Source organism: Anabrus simplex, chromosome 5 (genome assembly GCF_040414725.1).
Source record: "Anabrus simplex isolate iqAnaSimp1 chromosome 5, ASM4041472v1, whole genome shotgun sequence".
In the NCBI taxonomy this organism is placed as follows: domain Eukaryota; kingdom Metazoa; phylum Arthropoda; class Insecta; order Orthoptera; family Tettigoniidae; genus Anabrus; species Anabrus simplex.
This window is the reverse complement of record NC_090269.1, coordinates 326,850,998-326,870,393: the sequence shown is the minus strand read 5'-3', so window position 1 is coordinate 326,870,393 and position 19,396 is coordinate 326,850,998. Positions and strand designations below refer to the sequence as shown.

At 39.4% G+C, this 19,396-nt stretch overlaps 1 protein-coding gene across 1 annotated transcript in view; it reads right to left on the bottom strand.

Moving 5' to 3' along the window:
• The window catches only part of LOC136874059 (zinc transporter foi), a 360,167-nt gene that overhangs the window by 300,774 nt on the left and 39,997 nt on the right, over positions 1-19,396 (bottom strand). Inside the window, exon 3 of the mRNA XM_067147570.2 lies at positions 1,896-1,951. Coding sequence (XP_067003671.2) covers positions 1,896-1,951 — 56 coding nt within the window. The remainder of the gene's footprint in view (positions 1-1,895; positions 1,952-19,396) is intronic.

Genomic DNA, 19,396 nt, shown 5'->3' with positions numbered 1-19,396 from the left:
TGATGAGCCTTAAAGTTAAAGATTAGAGTGTCCCGTTCAACCCTGTAGTACTGATTGGATGGCGCCCTTACATTTAGTTGGAGATCTTATATCTCAAAATATAATTTTTCTATTGTTTATTAGTTGCTATAGATTCGGACCGTAACACTCCCCGAGATAAATGCTGGTTGGGACTCAGGCTTTGAGCGGGTACAATATATGGGGTCGAAACTAATCCCAGTTTTATAAGACAATATACAAGCTAATGGTATTGAATGGGCGGACCCTTTTCTCTACCCTTTGATAGTGATCAATTGTCAATACAGACCTTAATGAAATTCATAACTTATGGTAAGTTATCATTAACATTATTGTTTCATACACTAATATTTTTATTAACAAATTGCGCTCCATCACTGAATTTGTGAGACTGCAGTGATAGAACAAGAACAAAAGTAATGGCTCTTTTTGAGGTTTTATTCCTGATTGGAATGAAAAAAAGGAAGATACAGTAACGCTGAAGAACTATGGCAAGTAGACAGCACTCGTATGCCTATCCTAAAAGCTGTATTCACTCTCAAGCTGTTCCGTTTTTTTTTTTATGCGAACACTTCGATTTGATAATATGCACACTCGTTAAGAATGATAACAATGTGATAAGTTACCAGCTATTAGGGAATAGCATACACGCTTACTCAATAATAATTGTCAATTGAATTATTCGCATGCTCGTAAGATTTCGAGGGCGCTGGGATTTCGTGCCGGATATGCCAAACAAACCGACCAAATATGGCATAAAATATATGCCCTGTATGACAGCAAAGCATATTGCACATCTAATTTTGAGCTGTATTGCAAAACTCAGAAACTGGGTAAATTTGTAACATCCAATAAACTATTTGACATAGGAAAAAATATTGACTGTTAAGATATAAAATTCGGACCAAAACGTTACCACCAATAACTATTACTCCAGTTATGAGTTGGCAACTTTTTTTCATGAAAATGGCCTCACATTTCCCCGAAATATTTGCATTTCAATGAAATTTTGTAGGGACCGCACTTCATATGGTGCACGCCCATCCGTGTAATTTCTCAAGGCGTGCCAACCGGAGGGTTAGAGTACATGTTCAGCATTTGCCTGGTGTGAAAACTGTAAATCATGGAAAACCATCTTCAGGGTGGCCAACAGTGGGGTTCAAACCCACTATCTCTTGAGTGCAAACCGATAACTACATGATCCAAACTGTGCATCCACTTGCTCGGTGGCCAGAGTTCTTATTTTCAGAGATGGTTATACAGAATGGTCGGAAACAACGTGAACCTGGTATACAAACATTACAGGGTTGGTCATACAAATATATAATTTGAAAAAATAATTTGGTATCTCGTGCTGTTGTAATTTTACCAGCTGCTGAAGTACGCCCATAAGATCGCTTCGCGGGCGAATTCAAATGTAATTTGCAAGGCGGTATTACTAAATCTGCATGTTGTTTTGAGAGCCTTGCCGAGAAATCAGCATCAAATACAAAAACACCATGGGTTTCAGCTGGTGACACCATAACGTACTTGTTATGGTGTAATCCTGTCAGCTTGGAGCTCCATGTTCAAATCCCTTCCCTGGCAAAGGTTTTGTTTCTTCGATTGGTGCTCACAAGCGGCTCTTAAGTCAAATGCAAATTTAGCAACACCGCCTGCAATGCAATCCAATTGGCTAACTTCAGCAGCTGATAAAATTACAATGGTGCGAGATACTGAATGATTTTTTTTTTCAAATTACTTATCAGTATGATCTACCCTCTAATGCTCGTATACCTGTTTCACCTCATTTCTGACTACCCTGTATGTGTTAACAATATTAGACAGAGTTATGCATCTACTACATATAAATTTTAGAAAACATAAAAAATAATTACCTTGAGAGTATGATTTGTATGGCTGCTTTCGGTGATGACTGCTGGTACCACACTCTCTGAAAAATACAACTACATTTTATACATACAATATATTCATGGAGGATGACAAAATTGTTACTTGTAAACTGTAGTAATATCGAAAAGAAAGGAATAGAATTAGGTATTTTAATATATAATATTTAAGATATAGTAATAGGAGTTTAATGATGGGTGAGAAGTAATGATATGGATGCAGAAATTTTCTCAAGGAACTGGAGGGTTTATCGTAAAGACAAGATAGGAATGGTAGGACGGGGTGTATTCATAGTGGTAAAAGAAGAATTTGTAAGCTATGAAAAAATTGAGGAGGACCACAAAATTCAAGGAGTATAGCTCATAGTTTGTGCTTCTGAGGGTACAGAGCTGGAAAAGGGTGACACAGATGCTGATAGGGAATTATTTGATAAGATAATCAGCTATGTGAGAAACGACACAGGAAGGCCCGTGAATATAGTAGGTGATCTCAATTTACCAAATGTTAATTGAAAAGGTAATGCGACTGACAAGAAGTATGACCAACAAATGGTAAATAACTTAATCTGGGCAGGACAGCTGAATCAAAAAGTGATGGAACCAACTAGAGGAAAGAATATTCTGGACATGGTGCTGGTGAAATCAGATGAGCTCTATAGAGAAACTGAAGTGATAAGTTGTGTAAGTGGTTATTAACACATTTCTGTCATAGTTAAAAATAAATGCAATAGAAAGGAAGGTTGTAAAAGTAGGGATATTAGGCAGGTACCATATGGTTGATATACAGGCATGAGGGAGTTTTGGAAAATGAATTATGATTGGTGTAAATTGTGCATAGCTTATGGAATGGGTTTAAAGCCATTGTTGAGGAATGTGAAAACTCTAATTTGAGAGATTTTTGGGCAACGGACGGAACTAGTGTAGAACAATTCTGTGCTATTATGAGTCAGAAAAGATTCCAGTTCCTTCTGCAAGCTATTCGGTTTGACGACATCCGTACCAGGAGCGAAAAGAGGAAAGAATATAAACTTGCTCAGATATGAGAAAATTTTTAAGGTTCTGTTGACTGCTGCAGGAGTAATAATTCACCTAGAGAATACATCACCATAGATGAGATGCTTGAGAAGTATGGTATAAATTTCAACAGTATACAGTAGAACCTCAATGCATTGTTCCCAGACCTGTCGTTTTCCGGTATTCATCGTTCTATTTATTCAGCCCCAAAAATTTCCATATAAACCAATGTTGAATTTCCCCACATCTATCATTCCTTAAAATATCATTTTATTGCATCGATGGTAAAAAAAAAATAATTTTGGCCACAATTTTCCTGCGTTGATCGATCATATGTAAGAAAAATATATGCAAAACGTTTCTGAATTTAAAACGACAGCTCAATACTCTAGCGTACAATAGTGGCAACCTGTTACACGAGGATGTACGAGTGATTCCAAGTTGCTAGTACTGAGCAAGGATCTTGTAGGCTGGGGTGTTGTGTGCAGGTTATTCACATGCAACCTCACTACGAACCCCCTGGCACTAACGTTTCTCCTCAACCCACTAACCAACCCCTAGAAGTACTTTATTTATAAGAATTAAAACAGAGGCACTGTAAAACACAGATTTGCCACCATTTCCTTTGCTACTGTCTCGCTAAGGTTGCCAGTTTATAATAGTCACGGCGTGTGTCGGGTAGTTTTTAATTCATCACAGGGTGATTAATCACGCCGTACCTTGTGACGTGTGTGGGATGCTAGAGGCATGTTGACCGCTTTATTGCCCCCTGCCCAACTGTCTGGTTACAAGCTGGACCTAACCAAGTCAGACCAATAATTTTTTCACTTGCGGTCTTGAACTAGTTCCTAAGTTGGCAGCCTCACATAGCCCGCTGTGACATCGTCCCGAGCCCCACCAGATCAGTATAAACTATTGTCCACGAAGAGTCTACAGGAATCTTTACCGTATTACAAGATGTAAAGAAAAGAGAAACAAAACAGCGCAGAGTTTTCCCGTGGTTGCAATATTTTGATGCCATTACGTATAGTATGAGCATGTCCGGCTCCATGGCTAAATGGTTAGTGCGTTGGTCATTGTTCCAAGGGGTCCCGATCGGGTTGGAGACTAACTTTCCTTCATTAATTCTGACCGTTTGGGACTGTGTGTGTGCCGACTTCAGCATTAGAATTCATCATAGGTAGGGCTGCATTTTCATAGGCGCGTAAATCGCCTATCATGCGACAACTCTAAAGACCTGTACCAGGCCTCTCCAGAAGGCATTGTTGTTGTTGTTTGCAAACATGGAAGTATACACTGGCAAGCAGGCTAATGGATAGTTTTCAGTGAATAACAGTGCTCACAGTGTTGTTAAGAGGCTGGTGAATCCAGCTTCACAAGCCGGGAGGAATGTTATGACAGACAACTGGTACACATCCATTCCTCTTCACACAGCCTGCTGACATATAATATAATTCAATATAATTGAATAAGTAATTATGATCCTGTAGAATTTTTGGAACAGCTGATGCGAAAAAAACAATTGCGAAGAGAATTTTTTTTGTAAAAAGCTCAATACCGGAAACAAATGAAAAAATATATGCACAGTGCGCTATTTTTAAAATGTAAAAAATTCAGGTCTTGATTGAAGTAGTCGAAGTCGGCGCAAGGCAAGAGTTAAATTTGAATGAGAGGAAATTTTTTCAGTGACTCTTCTTTTTCTATAGTAAAAAAAGACCCAACCACGAAAATCCAACGCCTACTCAAACAAACTTTAAAAAAACACTTCCTTTCACCACACACATCAAGAAAAAACTAAACATGAACCCAGGCCTACCCACTGTCAAAGCCCTCCCAAAAATTCACAAAACTAACATTCCCATCCGTCCAATAATCAATTACAGACCCAGTCCCCTATACAATACTTCTAAATTCATCCAAACATTTTTACTAAAAAACTATTGATTTTATCCAACAAATCTATTAAAAACCTAATCAAGAAATTAAAGAACTTTGATATCCAACCAAATTTTTCCCTCCATTCTTTTGACATTGTAAACATGTACCCTAGTATTCCAATTTCCAAATTATTCCCCATAATAAACAACAACCTAAACAAATTCAGTAACCTGAGTAAACTTGAAATTCAAGACTTCATGTCTATTTTAAAATTGGTTCTCAACAATAATTATTTTACCTTTGATAACACCATTTATCAACAAGATGGCTTGGCTATGGGCTCACCAGCTTCAGGCATTCTTGCGGAAATTTACCTTGACTTCTTAGAAAACACAAAAATTAATAATAATAATTTCTATAACATCCTCTTTTGGGCCAGATATGTCGATGACACATTAGTAATTTTAAATGAAGAATCAACCAACGCAGCATCTACAAGTCTTCATCTCAACAACAGACTCTTAACATTAAATTCACCCTCGAATCAGAACACCACCAAACTCTTAATTTTCGAGAGTTAACTATCACTAGACATCCTTCTTCTTTATCTTACAAAATATTCAGAAAACCAACCCAAACAGCAACCAAAATATGACAAGATTCTTCGCAGCCTCAAGCACATAAACGCGCTACTTATAACAGCTTAATTTTTCATGCCTTCAACACCCCTATGTCTCAAAGAGATTTAAATAATGAATTGAACACCATCCGTAACATCGCTAAATTCAATGGCTTTAACAACTCCTTCATAAACCGTATCATCAACAAATTCAAACACCGTCCTAAAACCACATTATCTAAAGACATAACAAAACCAACTGCATTTTCCACTTTCACTTTCACTCAAGATGCTTATAAAATAACTAATGATTTTAAAAAACACAACATGAAAATTTCTTTTAGAACTAACAATAGAAATTTTGATATTTTACACAACTCTACATCACTAAATAAATCTAATGCTTTTTCTAAATCTGGAGTATACAGATTCAAATGCAGAGGTGCCAACCTTTGAAGTGGATTATCAGTAATCGCCCCCCTACCCCCGAGAAAAATGTCCAGTCAAGTCCAAAGCATGCTCTTTCCTTCTCGATAATGACACCCCTTTGGCCTTTCCCTCTAGCAATCTATTGGAAAGTATATCATATTACTCAATAAAATTTGCACACAACATGTAAGTTCTTTGAAAAACAGGTAGAACTCCATAGGCTACACCGCAAGGATTATTACATAAAATCTTACTTTAAATGGTGCTTTTTCCTGTGATAACATTTTCGTCTTCTGAACCATAAGCGATTCCAGTGCAGATGTGCTTAATGTAGGCCTCACTTCTTTCTCAATCTTTCTGTCAACTTTCAGCTACACTTAACACATCGAATACAACATTACTGAAGGATTTATAGTGGAGAAGAGCAGCGCCTGAGCTCCTTCATTCACAATGAATTTTACAACGCTTATGGGTAGCAAAAGGAAGTCACAATCGAATAAATATTGTTGCCAACTTACAAGCATTGAAACGATGACGATTTAGGAGAAAGGCTCGAAAGGATTGAACATTTTTCCTTCTTTTCTCTTTTTCCGTAGAAAATTAATTTTTCGTGATAGTGTCAGCTTTTCCGTGATCATTTCTCCTTTGACCGTAATTCCGTAATCGTGAGGTGAAATCCGTAATAATTACGGACAATCCGTAACAGTTGGCACCTCTGCAAATGTAACAACTGCAGCTCCTCCTACATCGGACAAAGTGGCCGCAACTTCAATATCAGATACTCCAAACATATCAACGCCATTAAATACAACAGATTCTCCGCCATAGGACAACACATACAATACTCCAAGCATAATTTCACCAATATTGAAAAAGACATGAAAATAATTATCATCATTAACACTACTGAAAATTGCTTTATTCACCATGACCAATACTTCAACCCTAATTTCAATTTAAACGACATTTCTGAAAAACCCAACATCCTTTTTGACTTCCTAATTCTTCTTCTCAAAAATTCTAAATTTCAAAACCCCAATTCTATTTTCCATGCCTTACAAAGTTCCTACCAACATTTTCTACCTCCAATAACCCACCCTAAACTATCCCTCCTTCATCTCCCTATCTTATCCTTCCTCAACACTGTTTAACTTCAATCTCTTTTATTCCACTATTCCTCTTCCTCTATTAATTTATCCTATCTTTTCTTTTCACCTCAAAAAAAAAATTACAATGCCACCTTCATTTTGGTTCTTCTCATTCAAATTTAACTCTTGCCTTGCGCCGACTTCGACTACTTCAATCACGACCTGAATTTTTTACATTTTAAAAATAGCGCACTGTGCATATATATTTTCATTTGTTTCTGGTATTGCGCTTTTTACAAAAAAAAAATTCTCTTCGCAATTTTTTTTTCACGTCAACTGTTCCAAAAATTCTACAGGATCATAATTACTTATTCAATTATATTGAATTATATTATATGTATCTATATATACTTACATTCCCGCGACCAAAGCAAATACTGGATCATTAAGCTATTCTTCATTTTACGTTGGCGTTTGAAACCACAGTGCCTGGCATTGAAAATATCGCGCTGATCACCGGGAGCTGGCAAGTTACTTCAATTGATCTACTCATCTTCAGCTTCATCACGATTATGGATCTTCATATGTGTTCGATTGTGTTATGACTTTGTGCCTGACAGTGTATACAAGCTAGCTCATTTAACCGTTCTCCGCTTTTCATAAACATTATAAGACTTTGCCTAACACTGTGTGTGCCATGCTGCCATTCAGAAAATTACGCACTGTTTCTTTTAAGTGACTTACATTTTACTTCGTCTGAACTTTACAGCGTCTACCCCTGTCATTTTTATATCGCCTCTTCTACTGATCCGGAGTGAACTTGATCTTTTATTTTCTTTTTCCTATGCATTGTTTTTCATGTTTTAATCGGCTGATGATGACCTGGACAGGGTCGAAACCGGTACCACTTCTACTTATAATTAAATAAGAATGTAATCACTGCAATTCTTATTCTTTTGTATTGAATAGGTTGAACCTCTTTATTTATTATTTCAATTTTAACTGTGATACTTTTCAACACGGAACAATGAAATTTTTATCTTTGTCATTATGTGTTGTTTTTCCATCCTCACTTTTCAGCATTAATGTGGGAGTTAAATAGATACTAAAGACATTTTAGGTCAATAAGATAGAAATTTTAACTTATTTTAAATTAACTTCCTTACACTTCCAGGAACAACCCCCTTCCAACCCTACGTCCTTTACTAACAATAGTATTAAAGTCAAGAACGGTTTTATTATGCGCTTACTTTAATGCTTTTTTATCTAAGCTTTTGTGTATACAGCTGATGAGGATCGCAAAGCGATCGAAACTTGTACTGTTATTTTTAATGATATTATAAATTGCCAAAGGCAAAATAAAAAAGGTACTGATCAGGTGGAAAATATTTTCTTACGAAACCATTAGATTATATAATCGATACGACTATGAAGCGGATATTTTGTAATTTTATAACCTTACGAAAGGTGCAGTCGGTGTGGTTAACGAGTTAAAGGGCATTTACACAGTTTCAAAAGTCAGCAACCGTTTATCATTAACTCTGTTCTACTCCCTTCTAAATATGGGTTGCATAAACAGTGGCATGATTCTCCTAAGTTGACAGGATGAGCTAAAGGTTGTTTATGAAGACTTTCTACTGGATCGTACAGAGAATACACGGGCGGATCAAATATAAATGGAAACTATTTTATTAAATTTATTGCATCAACCAAAAAATATACATATAGAGATCATTTTCTACATATTATTGTCCTGCCTTCAATACACATTTTCTCCATCGAATTGGTAAGGGTTTGATGCCATTCTGATAGACAGAAGAGGGGACGTGTGCGGAGCCAGTTGCGTACAAACTCTTCAACACTTGCATCATCGAACCGCAGCCCTCCTAGGTCTTGTTTGAGTGGTCCAAACAAATGGTAGATGCAAAGCGATAAATCCAGGCTGAATGAAGGGTATTTCAGAGGTGTCCAATGAATTTCCTCCAATTCTTCCTGTGTTAAAGCGGCAGTATGCAGCCCTGTATCGTCATGAAGAAGAATGGCGTTTCGGATTGGCTGCCGGCGTCGCTTGTGATGATGATGATGATGATGATGATGCTTGGTGTTTAAAGGGGCCTAACATCTAGATCATCGGCCTCTAATGGCACGAAATGAGACGAAATGTAATGAATAATCAAAAGTACAAAAGCCTCCACTGACCAGAATTCAAAACGTGAGGATGAAGAATGAATGGATGAAAATGAATTTAAAACAATCAGTGGATTCGACACGCAATGCCTCACATTCACAGAAACTGATGTAAAACAAAAATATTACTGCCCAAGGGACTGCTTCTATAGCATAATACTGAATCGATGATGCTAGCAGTCTAAAGGGGTAACAAAATCCAAGTCATCGGCTCCTCATAATGGTACTTATCGCTAGGAAAGTAGAACCATGGTATTTGTCATGTTGCGGTACTAGTCAAAAGTAGTATAGACTCGCGGTATTCCACACATTATGGTACTACTCACAGGTAATGAAATTCGCACATGTAGTACAGACCTATGGTATTTCGCACATTCCGGCGCCATTTAGAGGCAACGCAAACCTATGGTGTTCATCACAGAAGTATACTAACCACAGGGACTCGTACTATCCTGTGGTGTTCCTCACAGAGTGGTTACTAATCATAGGCAAGCCAGAACCATGGTGTTGCTCATATAGTGGTACTAATCCTAGGTACTGTAAAAAAGCCGGACATGTACTCTGTTGCTACTAATCGCATACCTATTTTGTACCTAACATAGTAGTACTACGCACAAGTAAATGCGACCTAAGGTGTTGCCCGCGTGGTGGTACTAATCACAAGGAATCTCATGGTTCTAATTTGAACACCCCTTGGTTGCCCCTTTTAGTCGCATCTTACGACAGGCAGGGGATACTGTGGGTGTATTTATCGTCTGTGTCCCCCAACCAAAGGGGGTAGACAGAGAGGAAAAAGAAGGGAGCCGTCACTTCGAAAAATGAAGTAATGGACGAAGAAAGGCAAGGGCCACAAAGGGCGTGAAAATGAAAGACTCCCTAGCTCTCGGAAACCTAATAGCGTTGGGGTCGGAAAAGAACAAGAGTTGACCAAGGGAGGTCGGACAGGATAAATGAAAGTGAGGAGCCTGGCACAAGTAAGTGGAAACAATGCCAAGACTCAGCTAATGGCCTGTGTTTGCCAAACCACGCTCACAAGCTGGGAGCCCCTGGGGCCCCTTATAGTTGCCTCCTACGACAGGCAGGGGATACTGTGGGTGTATTCTTCGTCTGCGTCTCCCACCCACAGGCGATGTGTGTTTGGTCCGCGAGAGGTATTTTCTTCAAGTCCACCGCCAAGCCGGTTAGGACCCCCCTGTCCGCCACCTGGGACGCGCCATGTGGAAATATCACATCTCCCCCTGCTACGCCAGCGTAGTAGGTTCGTGGTGCGTCGCTTGTTGCGATACACAGGTTTTGCTTCTTCCACAAGGAGACAGTAATAGGCTGCATTAATTCTTCTTTGTTCGTGAAGAAAATCCACCAGCAAAACACCCACGGAGTCCCAAAAAAAAAATCCAGTTGCAGGCAGTTTTCCAGCAGATGGGCGTGTTTCTGGCCCTGACCGGACCTACTTCGTCTCTTCGCCGCCACTCCATGCTCTGGAGTGTAATGATGCACGTAAGTTTCATCACAAGTCACAATACCACATAAGAAATCCTCTCCTTCCTCGTAGCAATGCAGGAGTCTCTGAGAAACTTCCTGGCGTGAAGTTTTTTATTCCTGGTTGAGGAAATGAGGAACCCACCTGGCAGACAATTTTCTGAAATAGAGTTGATCTCGGATGATGGTTTGTACACTTCCTTAAATTATTCCAACGACTAAAACAATATGCAAAATTTTTATGCGCTGATCTTCACCAATAATGGCAACAATGTTGTCTGCAGGGATGCTTGACCGCAGTCTCCTTTCACAAAGTTCATTTTCCACAGCTTCTCTTCCTGCCACAAATTTTACAGCCCACTCACACACTTCAGTCTGTGAAAGTGTTTCTTCCCCAAACTGTGCGCGGAGCCGTCTCATAATTTTGGAAGGTTGGGTGCCCTCTTTTGCGAGAAATTTGACGATGAGTTGTGCAACACACATGTGCACCTCTTGCTCACTCATGGCGTACTGAAGCAGCCCAACTCTCCACTGCCATTCGCGAGCGCAAACCCCTTCTCCAGACACCCCGACCAACATCCTGGCAAAGCCTCAGAATTATAACTAACAGCAGCGGTACATTTGAATTCTCGTTTATATTTGATCTGCCTCCGTACACGAAGTATTGCACATCACAGGCATGCATGGCCTGGGGCATCAAAATGAGGTTCTAGGAATCTCTAGAGGTCAGCAATGAGCCAAGACCACCTGAAAGAGAACTGCATTATCGAGGAATATGTGCTTATTATGGAAGAAAAAAGAACTAAAAGACCAAAACAACATGTATGCACTGTTCAAATTACATTTGCAGGGAACACAGTATTCTCTTGTATGGACTGTGTACAGGGAAACCTCATAGAGAACTAAGAGGAGCTTTCAATTATTGCTGTTAATATTATCCTAAGGAAATGTTACATTCTATTATGTGAAGACATTTCATTATCTGGTCTATAAAATTCCAGTTCAAAAAGCAGTTTATTTCAATATACTTCATTTCTTATTTCCATTTACATTTCAGAAAACGTTTAATTTGTATAACATTGTTCATTTAGTCTGTATAATGAGGAATCAAATTTGTGTTGTTTTATTATGTTGCTGATGTTACTGTGTTATACCGGGTGGTTCAGCTGCCCCTATTTTTTCTCAAACATATGCAACCAGCTAGGAATTAAATGTGTCACAGTCCTATCCTGCGCAACATCTTACAGCAATTTTATGTGCAGTTAGCCAGATATAGACTCCCCGTACAATGCATGATGCTTGTTGTTTAAAGGGGCCTAACCTCTAAGGTCATCGGCCTCCGCACAATGCAAAAACGATAAAAGATGCAATAAGTGAGGTCCATCTCAAAAACATTGTACCATTTTATGTAGAGTGGAGTTCAATACTCCAGTCATTTTTACGAAATTTTACTGTACTGTAAAAACCATAGCCACTCCTTTAGCTGTTGGTAAAGAATTGTGCACCTGATTGTTTCAAGAGGCCATTTTCTTTTGATAGAAAAGGGTGGTCACGGTATCATAGAAAACGTGATAGGTTAGGACTAATTACAGACATGTCAATTCACCGCCATTTAGTATAGTTTCATCATATTGAAATTGATAGAAACGTGTTTTGTCACAGTATTTTATAATCTATGGCACACAAATGCTGTACAGCAGATGTGATAGCTTACGCCATGTAATTACTACCATTAAAGCGTTCAATAAAGTAATAAAACCAGACCATAAGACTGTAACACATCAGTTACTTTACGAAGTGGGAACTTCCGCTCTCCTCGTGAGTACAGAGATGTAAGAGTTAGTCGATCGTGCTGGAAGTAGCTGCACTGAATTATGCACGATAGATGTACTTGAATAACCTACATGGAGCAGTGAGTTTGAAACCATTTTGAGTTGTGCCTTTTTAAATTTTCATTTCATACCATCTAGGCATCCTTTAAGAAGACTTGACTCTGAAGACTCAGATATTCAACTAAGGAAGTTGTAATAAACAGACATAATAGTTATCGCCATGTCAGCAGCGACTACCGACAAATTCATTGAAATACCACCTGAAACATCAAGCTGGACTCATTTAACCAAGTAATAGGTACATACTCTATACGTAGGGAATGATTGCAAAAATCTGGCCTTAAGAGGGACAGGATTCTTTAGCATACTGTGGTGTTTACAGCAAGGTAAACCTGTCTGCACATTTGAGTTCAGAACTTGTAACATATAAGATCAGTTTAGAAACAACAGCGTAGATTATTCCATTAGTACAGAGATAAGAGACCTAATCTTCTTTGCCTAGAGTGGCTACATGGTTCTAAGCACAGCCAGCGTGCATTTTTTTGACAGTTTCAGAGTTCGTATCTTGCTACGGGCTTTTCATTTTTATTTTCATGCTCTTAAAGAATTCATAATTAAGGTTTTACTTATTAAGGTTTAATTCCCTAAGTCTCAAAAGTCACTTCTCAACTTTAAAATAACAGGCGACTTTCATATGGCAAACGCTACAACTAATGAAGCGCACTGCATTCATTGGCAGCATTATGACACACCCATTCAACCAAGCAAATGTTCACTTTCGATCCAAAGAACGACTGGACTTCATACGTAGGGCACATGAAACAGCACATAGTAATCTTTACAGCAAGGTGCAGGCAGGTTCCACCACATACGTTGCAGCAAGAAAGAATGACTCACCAATACCATGCCCAGATATACATAAACGAAGTGGTGGTCTCCTTTTTTTCTTAATCTGTTTACCCTGCAGGGTTGGTTTTTCACTCGGACTCAGCAAGAGACCCAACCTCTACCGCTTCTAGGCCAGTGTCCTGAAGCGCGCGACTTTGGGTCGGGGGATAAAACTGGGGAGGCGGACATGTACCTCGCCCAGACGGCCTTATCTGCTATGCTGAACAACGGCCTTGTGATGGTACGTGAAGATTGGAAGGGATGGACAAGGAAGAGGGAAGGAAGCAGCCGTGGCCTTAAGTTAGGTACCATCCCAGCATTTGCCTGGAGAAGTGGGGAAAACCACTTCGAGGATGGCTGAGGTGGGAATCAAACCCAACTCTACTCAGCTGACCTACCGAGGCTGAGTGGACCCCGCTGCAGTCCTCGTAACACTTTCCAAATTACGTGGCAGAGCCGGGAATCAAATCCGGGCCTCCAGGGGTGGCAGCTAATCATGCAAACGAAGCAGGTAGTCATCTTGAAAATTTCCTTCATTAATCGAATGGCCGTGAACAAGCCTATTGCACCTATGTCAGTAACAGCTTATTTTACTGCAAATAGCTCTTTTAAGAGCTACTTAGAAACGAACATAACAGAGTACCTGCAACATGAGAACTGATCATGATTTACATTTGTCTTCAACAACGCGATTCACACGTACATTTAACAATGAAATTAAAAAATCATCCTCTATTGGACTTGAACCTCTGACTAACCAGCACTGCTTTCTTCCTCTAAAGTTAAGCATGCTCTGCATTCACAAGTTATTCCAACACTACTTCTAGTCATTCAGCTATCATATTCTCTGTACATGAAGTTTCTGTGATACAGAATTTTCACGATTCTTTACTATCTTTCGGCATTTTATTGTTAATGCTGATTTCGTTGGCACGAATAAACAAATTACAGAAAGCGTAGTAAGACCAAACATCGCTGGGAGTAGCCAAGATGAATGTTTTTAGGTTAGGCTATAATCTGCGGGTTGCATAAAACTGAGTGAATAGGGGCAGCTGTACCACTTGGTATGTTGTGTGTTATAATGCCAAATAAAAACAATATGATTCAGTAAAACATGAGATAGGCACGAGAAGAAAATTAAAAACAAAACATTATGAAAAGCAACGAATCAATATTCAGTCCATTTTAAAGTGACATGTCATTTAAGCATAATTATGGTCTTTAAGACCATGTATGCGTCCTCACATCACAAGTCCTTGCGAGTTAGAACAAACAGAAGCGATGATGTGCAGGTTTGTTAACTTTAAGAGCTGTAGAGCAAGGTATGCTAATAAGGGTTGTAAATACTGAACACCAGTAATATAGAAGACAAGAGGGAGAAATTTTCTGAGTAGTAAATGCATCAAAGGCACTTTTTTCAGAGCACTGCAATAACAATTAAACCAAATCACTGATAAAACCAGCAAGAGTGGAAACATAACACTTACGGGAATACAGGTGATAGTTAATGTGCCATGGTCTGTGGTTTCTAACCAAAATTTCTGGCAGCTTTTCAAGAGATGTGCAAACGAGAACAAAGTTAACAACACAATGATTTTGTCAGGAAAAACTGTTCTCTCCAACACTTCAAAAAGAAAAACCACCTTCAGGCAAACTAGAATCAGTGTATGGTCGGCACAATACTGCTGACACCTGTTCAGGATGAGGACCAAAAAGAGATGGAGGATATAATGAAGGGAAAAAAACAGAGCAGTATTAAAGGCCATGTTAGAGATAATTTAGTGATAGATGCAAGTAATACGAAGTGTGTTCAAAAAAAGATCGAACTTTGTAAATTGCACGCAAACCGCAACATTGAGCGAGTTGTGACTGTGGCGGCGCCTAGCGGCAACTTCTGACAACAGACCGCTGCTTTCCACATTCCATTGCCTGCATTATCAGTTGAGTTAGAGCCTCTGAAGTGATTGCGTGTGTCACATGTTCGTCGAATTCTATAATGAAACAGCTTGAGGAACAACGCGTGTGCGTGAAGTTCTGCTTCAAAGTTGGGAAAACGTTTGTGGAAACATTTGAAATGTTGAAGCTAGCATACGGGTTACGATGTCGAAACCAAAAGGCAATCATCACAGTGGGTGGGGAAAGGTTCTCCTCGACCGAAAAAAGCACGAATGTGTCGTTCAAACATCAAGGTGATGCTGATTGTGTTTTTTGATTGGAAAGGCATTGTCCATCACGAGTTTGTACCCTGAGGCCAGACAGTGAACAAAGAACTGTACCAGAATGTTTTAACGCATTTGAGAGATGCTGTGCGCAGGAAGAGGCCTGAACTGTGGGGAAAACAAATCCTGGATGTTGCACCATGACAATGCGCCAGCACATGCCTCTCTCTCGGTCCGCAGTTATCTGGCAAAACACCAAATTCCTGTTGTGCCCCATCCGCCCTATTCTCCCGACTTGGCTCCAGCAGACTTTTTCTTATTCCCCAAATTGAAAACCACCTTGAAAGGACATCGTTTCCAAGACATTGAAGAGATCAAGGAGAATGCGACGAGGCAACTTCGCGCCATCAAAGAAAGTGCATTCCAGGAAGCATTCCAAAAGTGGAAGAAACGTTGGCAACACGCTGTTGATAGTGCAGGGGACTATGTTGAAGGGGACAGTCTGTGAAATGATGTAAGCTACATAATAAAGTTTTTCTAGCCACAGTTCGGTCTTTTTTTGAACACAACTCGTATTAGTAATGTTCGTGCAGATTCCCAAGAAAAGGCAAGACTGTATAATTGGTGTGAAGCATTAAGTACTGTGTTCAAATAATAAAATAATGTTTTTTATTACATTGCCAAACCAAACCAAATCACATGATGTCTCACCCCGGATGGGCCTTGGCCAACCAAGCGACTGCTGCTCGGACAGAAGGCCTGCATATTAAGAGGAAACACGTGGTCAGTGCAAAAAATTCTTCACTGTCATTATTCTTGACTTCCTAGACCACATCTGTTCACTATAAGATAGCTTTCAACTGTTCTCGCACAGCTGAGCGATCACAAACCAGCTCTCAGATCCACATGTAAAATTACCTGAACAGACAGGGAATCAAACGCAGGACCTCTTAGTAAGAGGCAGACACCCTTCCCCCACACCGCGGGGTCGGCTTTCTTCTTATCCTACACTTCCCGCATAAACACTGAAGATCGGCTAAAATGGCCTCTCAATGATTGCTAATACCCACCCTACTGTTGAAGCTGTGAAGCAGAAACGACCTCATCGAGGGCTGAGAAGAAATGGATGTAGAACTAGGATTGATTAAGAAAGAGCATATCTACTATCAGCGTCTCACAAGAAGTCGCAGCAGCTTGTATGTACGACACAAGTAACAGATACTACACTAAGCTACAAGCATTAGTCATGATAAACAGTGTGAGTTCTCTGAAACAGATGCATATTCATTATTGAACCATTCATTACAGTTTAACTAAAGCGCAATCACACTACCAATCTTAAACTTTATATCAGCACCTTAGTTTAAAGTTAAAAACTTCATGATTGTTCCGTATTGAATAGAGAAATAAGAAGATGTACAATATTATAGGGAAGGATCCACCTTTCAATACTCCGTTGTAAGTTGACCTAAAAAGTAGTTACAACCTGTTTATTGGGACCGGTTTCAACACATTTCAAGTGTCATTATCAGCCAATTAGCGAAGATCTTAAAACAACTAATATATTGAACACAGGCAAAAAAATTAACATTGTATCATATCGTAGCAATTCAGTTAATGTTCAAAACACAATAATCACAGTCAAGAGAGTAAACAGAACATCACTATCTTGCGCCGAAAACAAATATAGTTGAAGTTCATAATCAGGTCAAGTATGCACTTATCTAAAGTCGTTGCTAGGCAGGTCTTGTAGGCAACTTGCATACTTGACCTGATTATGAACTTCAACTATATTTGTTTTCGGCGCAAGATAGTGATGTTCTGTTTACTCTCTTGACTGTGATTATTGTGTTTTGAACATTAACTGAATTGCTACGATATGATACAATGTTAATTTTTTGCCTGTGTTCAATATATTAGTTGTTTTAAGATCTTCGCTAATTGGCTGATGATGACACTTGAAATGTGTTGAAACCGGTCCCAATAAACAGGTTGCAACTACTTTTTAGTTCAACTTACTACGGAGTATTGAAAGGTGGATCCTTCCCTATAATATTGTACATCTTCTTAGCACCTTAGTTCACAAGAAACACTGCAGACAGAACGGATGTTTCTTGTCATGCCTTGATACCCGAGATTGGCGCATGCGCAGCAGTATTGCTTACCCTCCACACCCCTTATCCCGCAAGCACAGGACTATAATTTTGAAGTTAAAAACTTCGTAACTGTTCCGTACTGAACTGAGAATCACAATACTAAAATGAAAGAATAGAGATTCCACCTTTTCAATACACTGCTATTAAGTTGTACCAATATTAAGTTACAACATGTTAACTTCAGGACCGGTTTCGACACATTTAAAGTCTCATCATCAGCCGATTAAGAGAACTGGGCAAAAGGACTAAATAAGCAATTATAAACACACATAACAAATATAAGATGTTATTCACAGTCAAAAGGATGTACGTAGGAATATCAACACTTTTTATGAAGAAGTAAATTCAGTTGAAGTTCATTTGTAACGTGACAGTCTTTCATATTCCTGCTGTGCTGTAATCATGTAAAAACACGTTGAATTGATGGTAAATAATAAGTTAAAAAGCTTGATTCAACATGAAATCCTGAGAGATGACTCGCTAAAAGACTGATCTTGAGAGATGCAGTTTGTGTACAGTTGTTGCTAAGCAAGGTCTTATAGGCATTTGTTTTATCGGCGCGTTGAAGAGTGGAAAGCGACATACATGAAGTCCTAGGATACAGTGTAGGACTTAAGTTCCTCAGTTCGATGTGGGTATATGAAGCCTAAAGACAAGACCTTCCAACACTCATATTGAAGAAGGCGGCATCACGATGAGGCCATTCCAGGAGCTGAGGCCAGGACTGTCGACCCAGGATGACAGAGGCCTGATGATGGGCTAAACTCAACAACCAAGTCCGTTATGGAGGGCCATGAGGTCTTCAGCATTAAGATAAGTTGAACAGGTGCTTTGGCATGAGTTAGGGGCAGCAATTTTCCCAGATATTTTTCTTTCAATGTAATTAAATCTTTATTTAAGCCTTTTTGGCAACCAAGTGTTGATATCGGGACTAATGCATGTATAGCCAGAGTTTTAGCTTTGTTTTATTATTGGTAACGAGGGAGATATGTCCGATCTAGGTTTGTTGTCACGTAAATAGTTTATTTTATTCCTTTGTGTTTGATAACGTAGATAGTTGCAGCACCAGGATTTTTAAAACATAAGGATATGGTGCCTTACAGTATTGAGTGGGAACTCATTATGGTGTACTGGGCTACTTAAAGTCAGGGTTTGCATGTTTATCTGTGTGCATGAATTTCACAGGAAGTGGTGAAGTAGAGGAGCATGTGTCCTCAACGTCGAGACAGTAAGGGTTATCAAAATTTTTCCGGTGGGGTTTTCTCACAACTGTGTACTCGATTCGAACTGGGGACTCAGGAAATATAATATACGGATGACACTCCGTGGATTTTGATAGAGATATGATATATGGAAGAGTTTCCATGGGATGAAATTGACCTGATATGAGGTGCGGCACATGTGCCTTGATGTGAATCAGAAGGGAATGATCCCCATCTGTATTATAAATAAGCCCAGAGAGCCGAAAGAATACTCGCTTTGAGGGAAACAGAATGTTTAAAGGTCCCATTATCCCAAAACAGTTGCCAACTGTGTGTGTAAACCGGGCCCAGCAGAGAGTGTAGGTGTCAACTGACATTTGTTTTCAATGGCTGGAAGTATAGACGACCTTGTCCCAACCCCTTGCCACGAGCGGTCACTGCCACAGCCTAGCATGCAGGTCAGAGGGAGAGATCCATCCCTTGCGAAGACTGCCAGATGAGTGAAGTGTTATGTTTCCTTTGGCTTGCAAATCATTTTCAGGTGCTGCAGTGTTGTTG